Below are 12,461 nucleotides of genomic sequence, written 5' to 3' on the forward strand. Positions count from 1 at the left end.
GGCCCCAGATTAGGTAAAAAAAAAATCTGGAAAAGCTGAGACTCGTAAAAATACACAGAATGATGTATTGAGTGATGCACAGTGCAACTGATTACTGTCCACTGACTGATGCCCAGTTAGTTTCTAAGCAGCAGGTGCTCCTCTTGGCCAACACACCAGCATGGTGCCATATGTTATATGGAATATTCCTTGGACAAGTTTGAGCCAGTTGTCTCGGTTCTGTCCCCTCTCATTTTGTTGTGAATTCCAGTGTCTTTGCTGGGAGAGCAGTACAAGATGTTGAAAGTTCTTTAGTTAGTGTGAGCACTGCTCAATAAGAACTAAAACCGTGTTACCTACATTTTTCTCACCCTAAATCCAAAACACAGTACCATATCATCTACTATGAAGAAATCTAACTTTATCTCAGACAAAACCAATACATACTGCAACTGCAGCTAACTATGAGATGTTATGATATACTCATTGCAGAAAATCAAGAAATTTCCATTAAGTAATCTCTTGAAGGTGCTGTCCAGACAGATGTCTGTCTTAATGTGAAGAAGGGACAGGAAAGAACATTAACATGGCCAGCTGCTACTGGAGATGCCAGCAATCTTGAAAGTAATATAAAAGGAAATCTTCCTCTGAGATTACGCTCTCTGTCCTTCCTGTTTGTGTGAAAGGGTTGAAATGTTGACAACATTGATATGCATGGAAGCCTCCATTTTTTTGTGAGCTGCACAGATCATGTGCCAAAATTTTCAAGTGGATGCTGTGGATCTCCTACAAATTATTCACAGTCCTAAGACCAAGTCTTTAATTCCACCAGAAAGTTTATACACATATTTCTCCCTGCCTCTGACTTGCCAAACATGTGTAGCAGAAGAACAGTCTCGAGACACTAACATGGGGCTGCTGATGCTGGCCATGCTGGGGATCAAGTTAAACACATATTCTTTCTTGTTTCTATTCACTTGTAACAGTCTTCTGTGAGGTAGAAATGTGAAATCATCACTCCCTGCAGTGTTGGAGGTAAAGCTGTCTTCACAACTCACATATGGATAAAGGGAGGTACTCAGAAGTTCACTGGGAGTAAAAGGAAAAATTGTTGTTAAAATATTCTGTGGCCTGGGTTAATTGACAAAAATAGACAAGTATATTAAAAATCAAAACAGAAATAAAACCAATTAACACACACACAAGAACAGAACCAATGTTTTACGAGTTTAGGATGCAGGCATTGAATGCATCCTCAGCACCTTTGCAGATAATAGTAAGCTGGGAGGTACTGTTGACTTTCAGGAGAGATGTAAGGCCTTGTAGAGGCATCTACACAGATTGGAGAGCTGGGCAATCAGAAACTGCATGAGATGCAACAAAGGTAAACACCAGATATTACGAGTACATGTAGCTGCCAGTCACAAGTACAGGGAGCTGGGGGTGCTGGCGACAGCAGGCTCAGCAGGAGGCAGCAGTATGTCCTGGTATCCAAGAGAGCAAACAACATTTTGGGGTGCATTAAACAGAGCAGAGCCAGCTGCTCAAAAGAGATGATTCTCCTGCTAAGTTTAGTGTTGGTGCAGCCTCATCTTGAATATTATGTGCAGTTTTGGGCTCCACTATATCTTGGGGTTATAATTCATGTTTTACTAGATTTAAAAAATATTTTATGACCCCTTACAATTTTTTTTCTTTTGTAGTTATTAGCTTATACTGATGCAACAGTTGATTTTTTTCATTTCCATCTCTGTAATGAACAGCTTGTTTACTTCAGTTATATTTGTTGCCGTATGTGAATCATAACCTAAAGAGATATATCTATCTACTTTATGGGGCAAAATAAGTTTGATGAAGTCCAATTCAGGTTAAAAAAACAAAACAAAAAAACAACAAAGCATCAAGAAGCAGAATTTGGTGTATATCTTTGTCTTTGTGGAAGTAATCACTTCCACTTCCACAAAGAGAGACATTGCAAACTATATGGTTATTATATTTTCATGTTATATACTACATATATATTATAATTATATATTTTTTTCCAACACATTCTCTTAGTTTATTTCCTACCTTTCGTGTGTTTATCATTAGTAAAAAAGGCATTAAACAAATTAAAATCATACTTAAAAGTACTGCTTTTAAGTTAATGAGCCCAAAACTCTGGGGAAGCCTCGAAGATACAACACTATTTTCTCTCTCTCTTCACTCATTAGAAGACTGATTTGATTATAGATGCCCAGTCAGTAATCTCAAAGATGCAAACTACAGTGAACAGCTGTTTGCATGTCCTATTTGTATAATTTAACCCTTTAATTGGTCAACAAATATAGCATCTTTCTGTATAATTGCATCTTGCACCCAGAAAGAACAGGAAATAAATTACTGCAAGCTGTGCCAGTTAGTTTTTATCTGTATATGTTTTCTGTAATTGGCAGCTGAACATCCTATAATGAACTGAATATCTTACACCCTGGGGTATAGCAGAGCTATCTAAAATCAATATCCAAGGCTCTTGTAAGAAACTGATTTGGTAACACAAGGTGATAGGATCCCCACAGGGAAGCAGTAGCCTATATAAGAACAGAGAACACCTAGGATTGTTCTGTTGAATAATGTAGGTCAAGAGTGGGTAACTCAAAGATGAATATGGCATCACATTGCCAGGAAGAAATTTAAATCTGTACTTGTAGAATTTCACGTTGTGGTTTTGTTTTGTTTTTTTCCCCCAATTTCTACTAGATTCTTGTCCAGCAAACGTGTCATGTAAAACTAATAATCCATGGATAGGAAAGGATCTGGAAACAAGGACTCCATTCTCCTTGCTCAAGATCTCTGTTATTTCCAGTTAATATTATACCATGAAGGATCCCTACTAAGTGAGCGGAGAGAACCTCCTCCTTGATCAACTCACTCCATAGTTAGTAAATATCCAGAGGTTAAGAAAATCCTGAGCATGGTTTCTTTGCATATTATCATGCTGAAGACAACATTTAATTGTGGTTGTCTCCCATGAAGAAATACTCAAGATAGTAGACAAGGAAAGGAAAGAGAATCACATTTCTCTCCTACTAAATATGAATGAAAAGAAGGCAATTGTGATTTAGTCTTTGGAACTGCTCAATTCTATTGATTTATGGTAGGCACAGGCAGGGCAAATGTAACAGATAGGAAATATAAGAACTGCTTTACCTAGGTTTTATTTAATCCCTCCAGAATTCAAGGAAGAAATAGGACAGAGTACTTTTTTTGATACTTGAAGAACTGAAGTTACAGGCACAAATATACTGCAAAGACAATGTGGCATCTAGCAAATATCACAAGCTTCTTCCAGTGCTTTTGAGATCTCTGTTTAGTATCTGTCTTTCTCACAGCATGATAACCATGAAAATAGTGAGAGTTAGTCTTATTCTGCCTTGCAGAAATAGTGTGATTGACAAAAGAAATTACAGGACTAATGACAGTTTACATAAACTTTTATTTTATCATTTATATAAGTTTCCCCCACAAATTTCAAAGTTACAATTGTTCAGAAGAAATTATCTTCTAAGTGTCTGAAACAACAAATAAATATAGGGTGAAGTTAATAATAATAATAATACCAGTTACAGTAAGAAATTATTAAAAGCAAGTAATTATGCAGCTATATGGTCACTGTACAAAGGATTTTCAAAACAATTTGAAAGATTGTCTTTCATTCACTTGTAAATTAAAATACTGGATACATTAAAAAGTGTGTGTAGGGCTTCAAGTCATCCACTTAACTGTTGAAAATTGTTTGTGTTTCAATGTGTTTCAATGAGCACAGGAATATATACAATTTTGCCTCATTTATGTTGTGACTCAAAGACTAAGTTACTCTGCTAAAAATCCTGAACAAAGAAATACCTGTAATTTCCTCAAAATTACAGTCTTTTAATCTTTTTTTTTTAATTTTTTTATTTTTTTTTATTTTTTCAGATGAGCAGGGGAAATCCAAAGGTGTCTGAAACTCTTCTATCATTCAATGTCCTTCTCTCACCTTTGAGCTTCCTAAGAAAGGCTATACTGTTATTTGAGCATTTGGGACGTTTATGAACATGTTACCCTCACTGCTACTCTTCCAGAAGATGACCTACCTTTGCCATTACAGAACCAATCAACTGAGAATTGACATGAGCTACAAATAAAAGTGCCCTAATTCTCCTATGTCTGCATGGGAAGTGCCAGACAATGAAGACTTTGATGATCCTGTCTGTCCAGGAGCCGAAAGGTGAAGTTACCTCTGACATTACTAGGGAAGAAGCACATACTCAGATGATGAGAAGAGATAATACAGAGCACTGAAAAAAGCTGAAGCTCCACCAATTAACATTTTCCCTTTTGATTTCTCATCTTTTGTACTCATAATCTGTCATACAATAATCTATTTTGCTCTCACTCTCTTGCTGTCTCCGTCCTGCACTTATTATGTATCTTGCTTGTTTTCTTCCTCAGCTTTCTTTCTTTCCTTTAGGGTGTGTGAGTTACTTCATGCCTTACCCTTATGCAGTGTGATCTTCTTAGGCTTTGCTCAAAACATGTTGGAAAAGAATTGGTAGCTAACTCCCCCTATACCATCCAATATGATGTCTGTCTCTTCTGTCTCTGAATCTGAGCACCTATGTATGAATGCAGAAGTTGAAATTTAGAAGTCCTACAGATGTGATTTCTGCAGACACTGGTTTTGACAAAATACGTACCTTCAGGGCAACTTTTTGCACACACACACAAAAACAGGCAGGAAGCCAAGTTATGTTTAAGTTAATGTTTTTACTGGGAAAGATCTTATTTCTACACAGGTCTCCTTTTAAGCCCCTTAAAAAATGGTTTAGAAATCAATATGAATATTATAATTACTTGTACCCTTTACTGTGTTTATGCTGCAACAATCTGCATTATTTGACTAATACTTTTATCAGAAATTTCCTGCTTTCTTGGAGGAGCTTATGTTAACTGCTCCTAAGCTTTCACAAACACATATATGCCATCATTATGAACTGCCCATAGTGAAATCTAGATTCATTCCAAACAAAACTTTGCAACTACTTGAAGATAAGTTCTTTACCAAGAGAGTAGCGGGGTGCTGGAACAGGCTGCCCAGAGAGGCTGTGGATGCCCCATCCCTGGAGGTGTTCAAGGCCAGGTTGGATGGGGCCCTGGGCAGCCTGGTCTAGTATTAAATGGGGAGGTTGGCAGCCCTACCTGTGGCAGGGGGGTTGGAGCTTGATGATCCCTGAGGTCCATTCCAAATCAAGCAATTCTACGATTCTATAACTGAAATTAAATTTTTTCTCTCTAAGCTTAGCATAGCATCTCCCCTATGAGGAAAGGCTGAGCAACCTGGGTCTGTTCTGCTGTGAGAAAAGAAATTTGAGAAGGGATCTTATTAATGTTCATAAAAATCTGAACTGTGGGAGTCAAAGGGACATGGCCAACCTCTTTTCAGAGGTCTGTGGGAATAGAGCAAGGGGAAATGGCCATAAACGGGAGCATAGGAAGTTCTGCACCAATATGCAAAGGAACTTCTTCATAGTGAGGGTGACGGAGCACTGGAACAGGCTGCCCAGGGAGGTTGTGGATTCTCCTTCTCTGGCAATATTCAAGACCTGCCTAGATGCCTACATGTGCAGTCTGCTGTAGGGAGACTGCTTTGGCAGGGGTTGAACTCAATGATCTCTGGAGGTCCTTTCCAACACACACAATTCTGTGATTCTGCTCCTTAGGCCAAAAGAAAGATTTCTAATTAAACCAGCAACTTACAGAAATACAGAAAAGCCTTCCTAATGGAAAGGAACTTTGTTCTAAGTGCTAGCATTCTTTTTTACACCACACTGCAGCAATTTCTCAGAAAACCTTGGATTTTTTTTTTTTTTTTGAATTTTCAATGAAAATAACTACAACCCTACATGATTTATATAATCTAATCAAGATAGTGTTACTATAGGATGAGCTGTGAACTTAACTTCTTTCCCAATTTTATTTACTTTGTACAGCTGGCAGTACCCCTAAGTAGTGTAGGTGTGTATGGAATAGTTGGGACACTTCAGAAGCATCTGATAAGACAAATTTCAAACTTATTTCATCTTGCAAATTGGTAAGTTCAAGATGAAGGAAACAAAACCAACTTCTAGCTTATAAACCAGCCTTAAATAAGAGAGAAAAGCACCTACTATTAGATAAAATTCATGACTTGAAAGAATCACTGACTTGGGTAACTACTTTGTTCCTACTAGCAAATGTATTTTTTCCCCTTGTACAAATGCATTTCAATCTTATTTAATCATTCGTCAAACAGCAAGAAGGATTTAGTAAACTGTTCATGAAACACATTTTAAATCGGTGTTATTAACGTGGCAGTTAGGTTACCTCGTTAGTTATAGAAAGAAAGGCAGACCAGAAAGTAGACTAGAAGGTAGTCCTCTAGAAACTTGCCTTCCAGTAATTCTATCTACTTTCCCTCTTAGGTTGCAAGATGCATATTACTGCATAGATAATATTCTTACTTAACACAATGCAAGGAAAGCTTTGGAGGGAAGAGTTTGAAAAACAACACAGGAATCCCTGTCAAATGTCATGTTTACTAAGTAACATGACTAGATTGTTTATTCATTAGGGGGACAAGTGAAAAGAAAGGCAACTGATGTGATAGAGCCTGCTCAGGATATGCTGCTGAGTAGCTGCATGACTGATGACTCTGCCTGAAGAAGGACAAAATATCTGCGTTATTCTGGGTTAAATAAACTCATACATCTTGCTTGTTCCTGTTCTCAGACAGATCATAATTTCTTTCCCTAAGACTGGGAAATGGACAGCACACAGGGGAGAGAAGATAGATCAAACCAGTTTATACTGCAAGGAGAAAATAAACTACAAGAAAAATGTTTTTTTTTTATCTGGATTTTAAAATTTCTTGTCTGGATTTAAGTATTTAAAAAAATCACATTTCAGTGCAAACTCCAATTAAATACACATACATTTCTTCAAACAGATTGACTGTGAGACATCAACCAGATACTGTACAAGAGAATGGACTCAGTCCTGTGTCAATCATAACAGAAGATCGAGCCACGTATGAAAGTCAAATTTTCACTCCACCTGAAAATGTTCATATAATTCCAGTTCTAGTGCAAAAGATTATGTGCTGTGTTTCAGACTCACAAATATGTGATTCGTCAAGGAAATTGCAATTCATTTCTAAAGCCAAAGGAATCCATGTGTAGGAAAGCATTACAGGACACGCTTTCATGAAGTGAGACATTTTACGGAGATGTCTTAGTTTCTATAAACATTTGAAGAGTTTTGTAACAAGCATTTTAATATTTTTGTTTAAATCCACACTGGTTCTGAATTCAAGGAACTAATTCTCCACAGCAAAACATGAAATACTAACATTTAAATTCATTTTTCAGTAAAGTTTAATATTAAGAAAAGTCTTTTTCCTGTTATTTCTAATTGTAGAACTACTTTTAGAGAATTTGCTAATGCATCTTTCTTGGGAGGAACACAGATGCTGATTACTACTTCAGTGATCACAGGAAGCTAGAAAGGTTTGTGTCATTCTTTACTGAATTAACTTGAATATTCCACTGTTAGAGTCTGCCTAGATTCCTATATGTGCAGCCTGCTGTAGGGGGCCTGGTTGGCAGGGAGGTTGGACCTGATGATCTCTGGAGCTCCCTTCAAACCCCTGCAATTCCCAAATTTCCAAAGCATTTCCCAAAGTGGCTCCTCAGCAGGTCCCCGTACTTGCCAGAATCTATCTTCAAGCCTCATATTCCCACATTAAATTTGAGCATGCTTGTGCTTAAGCATATCTGTTCTGTTCAGATAACAACAATCTGATTTGTAAGCCTGAACATAAACCATTTAATGAGATTTAATTATTGTCTGAGTCTTAGCCTTGTTTTTTCTGCTCAGACAAACAATGGTTATTACTAAAGAAAACACAAGAAATAGAGTATCTATATTCCACAGGCAATCATCTTTTTTAAAAAGGAGGAAACTTAGAAAATTATTCATCACAAGAATCACATTCAAGCAAAGTAACATATCAGCTTCTTCATGATTCAATTTCGGGGCTATGATCTATTCTTCTATTCTTCTTTTCATCTATTCATCTTTTTATTATTTTGTAACTACAGTGACTTTGATCTCATTGATTTGGATCTGAATTGGAAAGAGCAGACTAGCCCTGTTCTTTCAACTGCATCTAGCTCTGACACAACAGCTCATGTGGTACAAAGCGCTGGTGAGCAACTCTCGAAATTTGGGGTTGCTCCAGATTAAGACCATAGATTGTCCTGCAGGACAGGCAGCCACTACAACAACACATACAGCTTCCTCAGTGCTCAAAGACACGAAAGTGTCAGATAAAATGAGAATCAAAGCAATCACACTTGTAATATACAGGAGGAGGAAGGAGAAGACTGTCTTGATGGAACCAATAAGAGCTCCTAAGCAGGGATCCCTGAAGCCAGTTGCATTATTTTGCATGTCTGGTGTGCCTCCACAGAGATCCAATCAGCAGGACACTTGAAAAAACAAACATTATTGAAGGCAAAGCTATACCAACATTACAGAAAAGGATCAAAACCAAAATCTTAGCTTTCCTTGTGGCTCTCCTTTCTGAAGAGTTTGTCATGGTAAAAGGAGTGGTGAAGTTGCCATGTGTGTTGCAGTTATCCCAGGAGAACGGAAGAGAGGTTGCAAAGGAAAATAGAGATGATGCTGTCAGCATCCTTGGCTTCAGACAGATGAGAATGACTGAGTAAAACTGGCAACCTTGATACAACAGAAGACACTAAGCCAGGCAGCAAAGCAAAAACTAGAAGAGTTCAGGAATATAAAAACCTGTAACTGTAAAGGTTACAAATAAATTTCCTTTATGAGAGGAAGGTTGACAAAAAAGACTTAGGAAGAAATCCAGCATCATCCAGAACTGAGAAAAGAACCTGGATAAACCCAGAAAGATCACAGTCACCTCATAGGAGGACAATATTTTGCTCCTGATGCAACTAGTTGAACTGACAGCCAAGATAGTCCCATTTCCTAGAAGTCCCATCATTACTCAGTTATAGCAATTATTAGACAAAAAGAAGAAAATAAACTGGACATTGCAGTTCTTAAGAACTCACAAGTTTCACTCAGCTTTTCATAGGCTCCTAAAAGCTCTAGCTATGCTAAGGAATATTAAACTCAGCTAGATGTTCTCATCACATGGTCACATACTTATCTCAGAGGAGGAACTCTCATATTAAGCCCTTAAATATTTACTTTATTCTACATTTTTGATGATTAATAGTCAGCTGCTATCTCAAAGTATGCAAATATGATAAGGATTCTCTTACTGTCGTTTCATATTAGAGAAAGAATTTGAATTTAAAGGGCTCGATGCATTTTTAAGTTTTTAAGTTTTAATCCACGGTCAGTTTTCACAGAGCCCTCGGAATTTATGTATGCAAAGACAGAGAAGTTTCCAAAAGCTTGCAGACTTTTTCATGTCAGGATTGCACCCCATACGTATATGCAAGGGTAGGAGAAAAAAAAACACATTTCTGTCTCAGAAAATGCAAGAAATGGAAGACATTTTCATAAAGTATAGAGTGAATTAAATTTTGTATACAAGCCCCTGAAGTCTCTAGAAACTGCTTGAGGAGACTAATCTAATTGCTCTTGCCCAGTATCATGAAGTTAACAGTATTCTACTTTCTTCACATGTGCAACTGTTGAGTAAGAATTGTCATGGTGGGCCATAGGCTTGCAGGAAGGACATTCTGACCTTGGCTTCTGCTTGACTTTTCCTAACAAAACAAAGGATGTAGGTTCAACCTTACCTCTCAACCATACCTGTAAGGACCAGCCAAACGAAAGCCAAATGATGCAACAGGTATAGATTACAGTGATTACATCTCATTTCTGCCAGATAATTGATGGAGAAGCACAGATTTCCATGTCTAGATCCCATTTTTTATATACTCACTATGCTGGAGCATAACAGTCAATAGATTATTTATCCTGGCTGGAAGAAAATAAGACTAGATCTTCCAACTGTCTGTTAGAGATTCTAACTGCCATCTAGTAGAGGAAGAAGATAGAGGGATCTCATCTGTAAAGACAGAGAAATTACCAAAAGCTTGCACACTTTTTCATGTCAGGATTGCTCTGCTCTCCTGCAAAGGAAAAAAATACCAGATTCTCCTAAGCAATTTGAAATCCAGACAAGCACAGCCAATGCTGTGTGGGAGAAATGGCACAAGTGTTCATAGAGTCTGTGTCTTGCCCCAGGATGTAATGTACATATTTTAAAAATGCTGCTAACTTGCTCAAAGTAGGGAATTCAAACACTTTCCAGATATAAGAAGGAAAATTTTAAGTGTTCTTTAGATTGAACAGATTTGGTGCAGTGATAAAGCTTGAGAAGGATCTCTTGCAAGTAGGATAGGACATTAAGGAATGAGTACAAAGGAGTTTTAGAAATGAATTCACAGAGATTTCTGGAAGCAGTGCAGTAGAGTATGCGGGCAGATTTCAAAGCAGATGTTTTGAAGTATTTTTTTGAAGAGTGTTTCTTTGTCTAGTTAGATTTACACATATTGCAATGCCATCCATGGTTGTCTAGGACAGCGGTCTCCAAATGTTTTTCACTGTACATGCCTGTCAGTACAAAGTTTCTAAGCATGCAACTGCCAATATAGGCGAACTTACTGCTCAGTATATAATTGCACCACTGTAAATAAGTACATATTCTACTTGTTTACATTAAAAAACATACAGGAAAAAGAAATGAAGATGAAATATTTTAATTCTTAATATAAAAAAATTGTTATCACTAAAATACTAATAATGCTTGCGAGAGTAGTGTGACTGAATACGGTTCATCATTTCTGACAGTCTCTATTTAAACACTGTGTCATCCAATGATTCAAAGGTGTGGCTGTACTTTCAAGTAATTTCCGTGCTTAGTTTTAATTGACACCTCACAAATACTAAAATGGAAGAAGAGCATCTTTGCATGCAGGTGCTGAATCACAGCGCTCATTTTTCAATTCCATTCATCATTTATGCACAGGTTTTTGCTGAAATTCTGCTAATACTTTCTGTCTTCCCCAGCACAAATCGGTTATTCTTGCATGCTAATCCCAGAATCACACAGAATCACAGAACTGTAGGGGTTGGAAGGTACCCCTAGAGATCAATGAGTCCAACTCTTCTCTGCTAAAACTGCTTCCCTACATCAGGTCACACAGATATGTGTCAGGATAGGTCTTGAATATCTCCAGAAAAGGAGGTTCCATAACATCTTTGGGCAACCTGATCCAGTTCTGCAACACTCTGACATGCAGACAAGGGACTGCATTTTTGGCTAATTATTCAAGCAAGGCAATGAGGCACTTGTATCTTCCCACTACCATAAGAGAATTTCTTTATGTTTTTAATAATTCCGTGGCACAGAACATATCAGGTATATAGGGAAAGAGGAAGGGAATTTGTTTTCTGCTTGCAGTTGCAGTGAATGAGGGCAGCTCCCGGCGGCTCTAAGAACCGGATTCTCCGCAGCAGCTGATGTTGCAAGTGCTTCAAGGGTGAGGCGAGCCTGCGAGGTTTGGCAGGCTGTATTGCTGCCATTTCCACGTAGATAGTTCTAGCTCCCTCTCGTGGAGAATTAACTAAGGAAAATGTTTTCCTCCCGAACAGGACTTGCCAGTTACACGCTCATGTGTCCGTTGTTGTCCGTTGTCCCCATTTCCCAAAGCTAATTTCAGTGCTTCTCAGCTCCCCTACCATCAGCCAGCTCCAGCTGAGGAGATGGAAGATTCCTTCTTCAACAGCTCCGTCCTGGCCACTCAGAACCCAGCCAGATGACAGCTTGCACTGGGAAAAACTGAACCAAACACCTTTTTCTGAAGACGGTATTTGTGCTTCTCTCTTTGGTTTCTTTCTGAGTTGTTCCAAACGTGTAGGTCCCTCTGAAACTACTGCCTCCTACTTGTTTATATGAAAATAACAACAGATACAAGCAGCACAATAACACCCTTTGGTAGAGCATATTCTCAGCTACAAATGATGTTTCAACATAGTCACCACCAATAGCAATGCGTTTAGCAATGCGTTTTTGCCAGCGACGAACAAGAGCCTGCACACCACACTCATTAAAATCTGCATGGCCATCCAGAGCATGGCTTGTCTTTTGCATCGCTGTCAGCACTGCTGAAACACACCACAGACTGCATCACTGCGTTAATGTTCAGCTCTTAGCTCTCTGTAAGCGTTCAGCAAGTGTTGAAGAATATCAATGGATGCCATTTTTTCTGCATGTAGGAATTCAGTTCCACACTTTTCCTTCCTACACTCTCCCATATCAGAAACCAATTTGACAGACTGCCCCTCTTCTGCCAACTGTTCCACAGGAAGAAAACAGAATGGAATCTTGGTGCGAAGGTTCAACCTCTACTGCCGTACCAACA

At 38.2% G+C, this 12,461-nt stretch overlaps 2 protein-coding genes across 2 annotated transcripts in view; one reads left to right on the forward strand and one right to left on the reverse strand.

Moving 5' to 3' along the window:
* Positions 1-8,143: 8,143 nt before the first annotated feature.
* On the reverse strand, positions 8,144-10,707 carry LOC122156039 (taste receptor type 2 member 40-like). Its single transcript, XM_042810476.1, is given in 5 exon segments — positions 8,144-8,491; positions 8,493-8,748; positions 8,751-8,847; positions 8,849-9,063; positions 9,066-10,707. Coding segments are annotated over 5 exon segments (909 nt in total). The 5' UTR covers positions 9,112-10,707; the 3' UTR covers positions 8,144-8,196.
* Positions 10,708-11,379: 672 nt separating this feature from the next.
* Positions 11,380-12,461, forward strand: part of KEL (Kell metallo-endopeptidase (Kell blood group)) — a 36,260-nt gene continuing 35,178 nt past the window's right edge. The window contains exon 1 of the mRNA XM_042809614.1: positions 11,380-11,458. Coding sequence (XP_042665548.1) covers positions 11,380-11,458 — 79 coding nt within the window. The remainder of the gene's footprint in view (positions 11,459-12,461) is intronic.

This window comes from Centrocercus urophasianus, unplaced genomic scaffold (assembly GCF_019232065.1).
Source record: "Centrocercus urophasianus isolate 14NV4802_14NV808 unplaced genomic scaffold, USGS_Curo_1.0 seq_12, whole genome shotgun sequence".
NCBI lineage: Eukaryota > Metazoa > Chordata > Aves > Galliformes > Phasianidae > Centrocercus > Centrocercus urophasianus.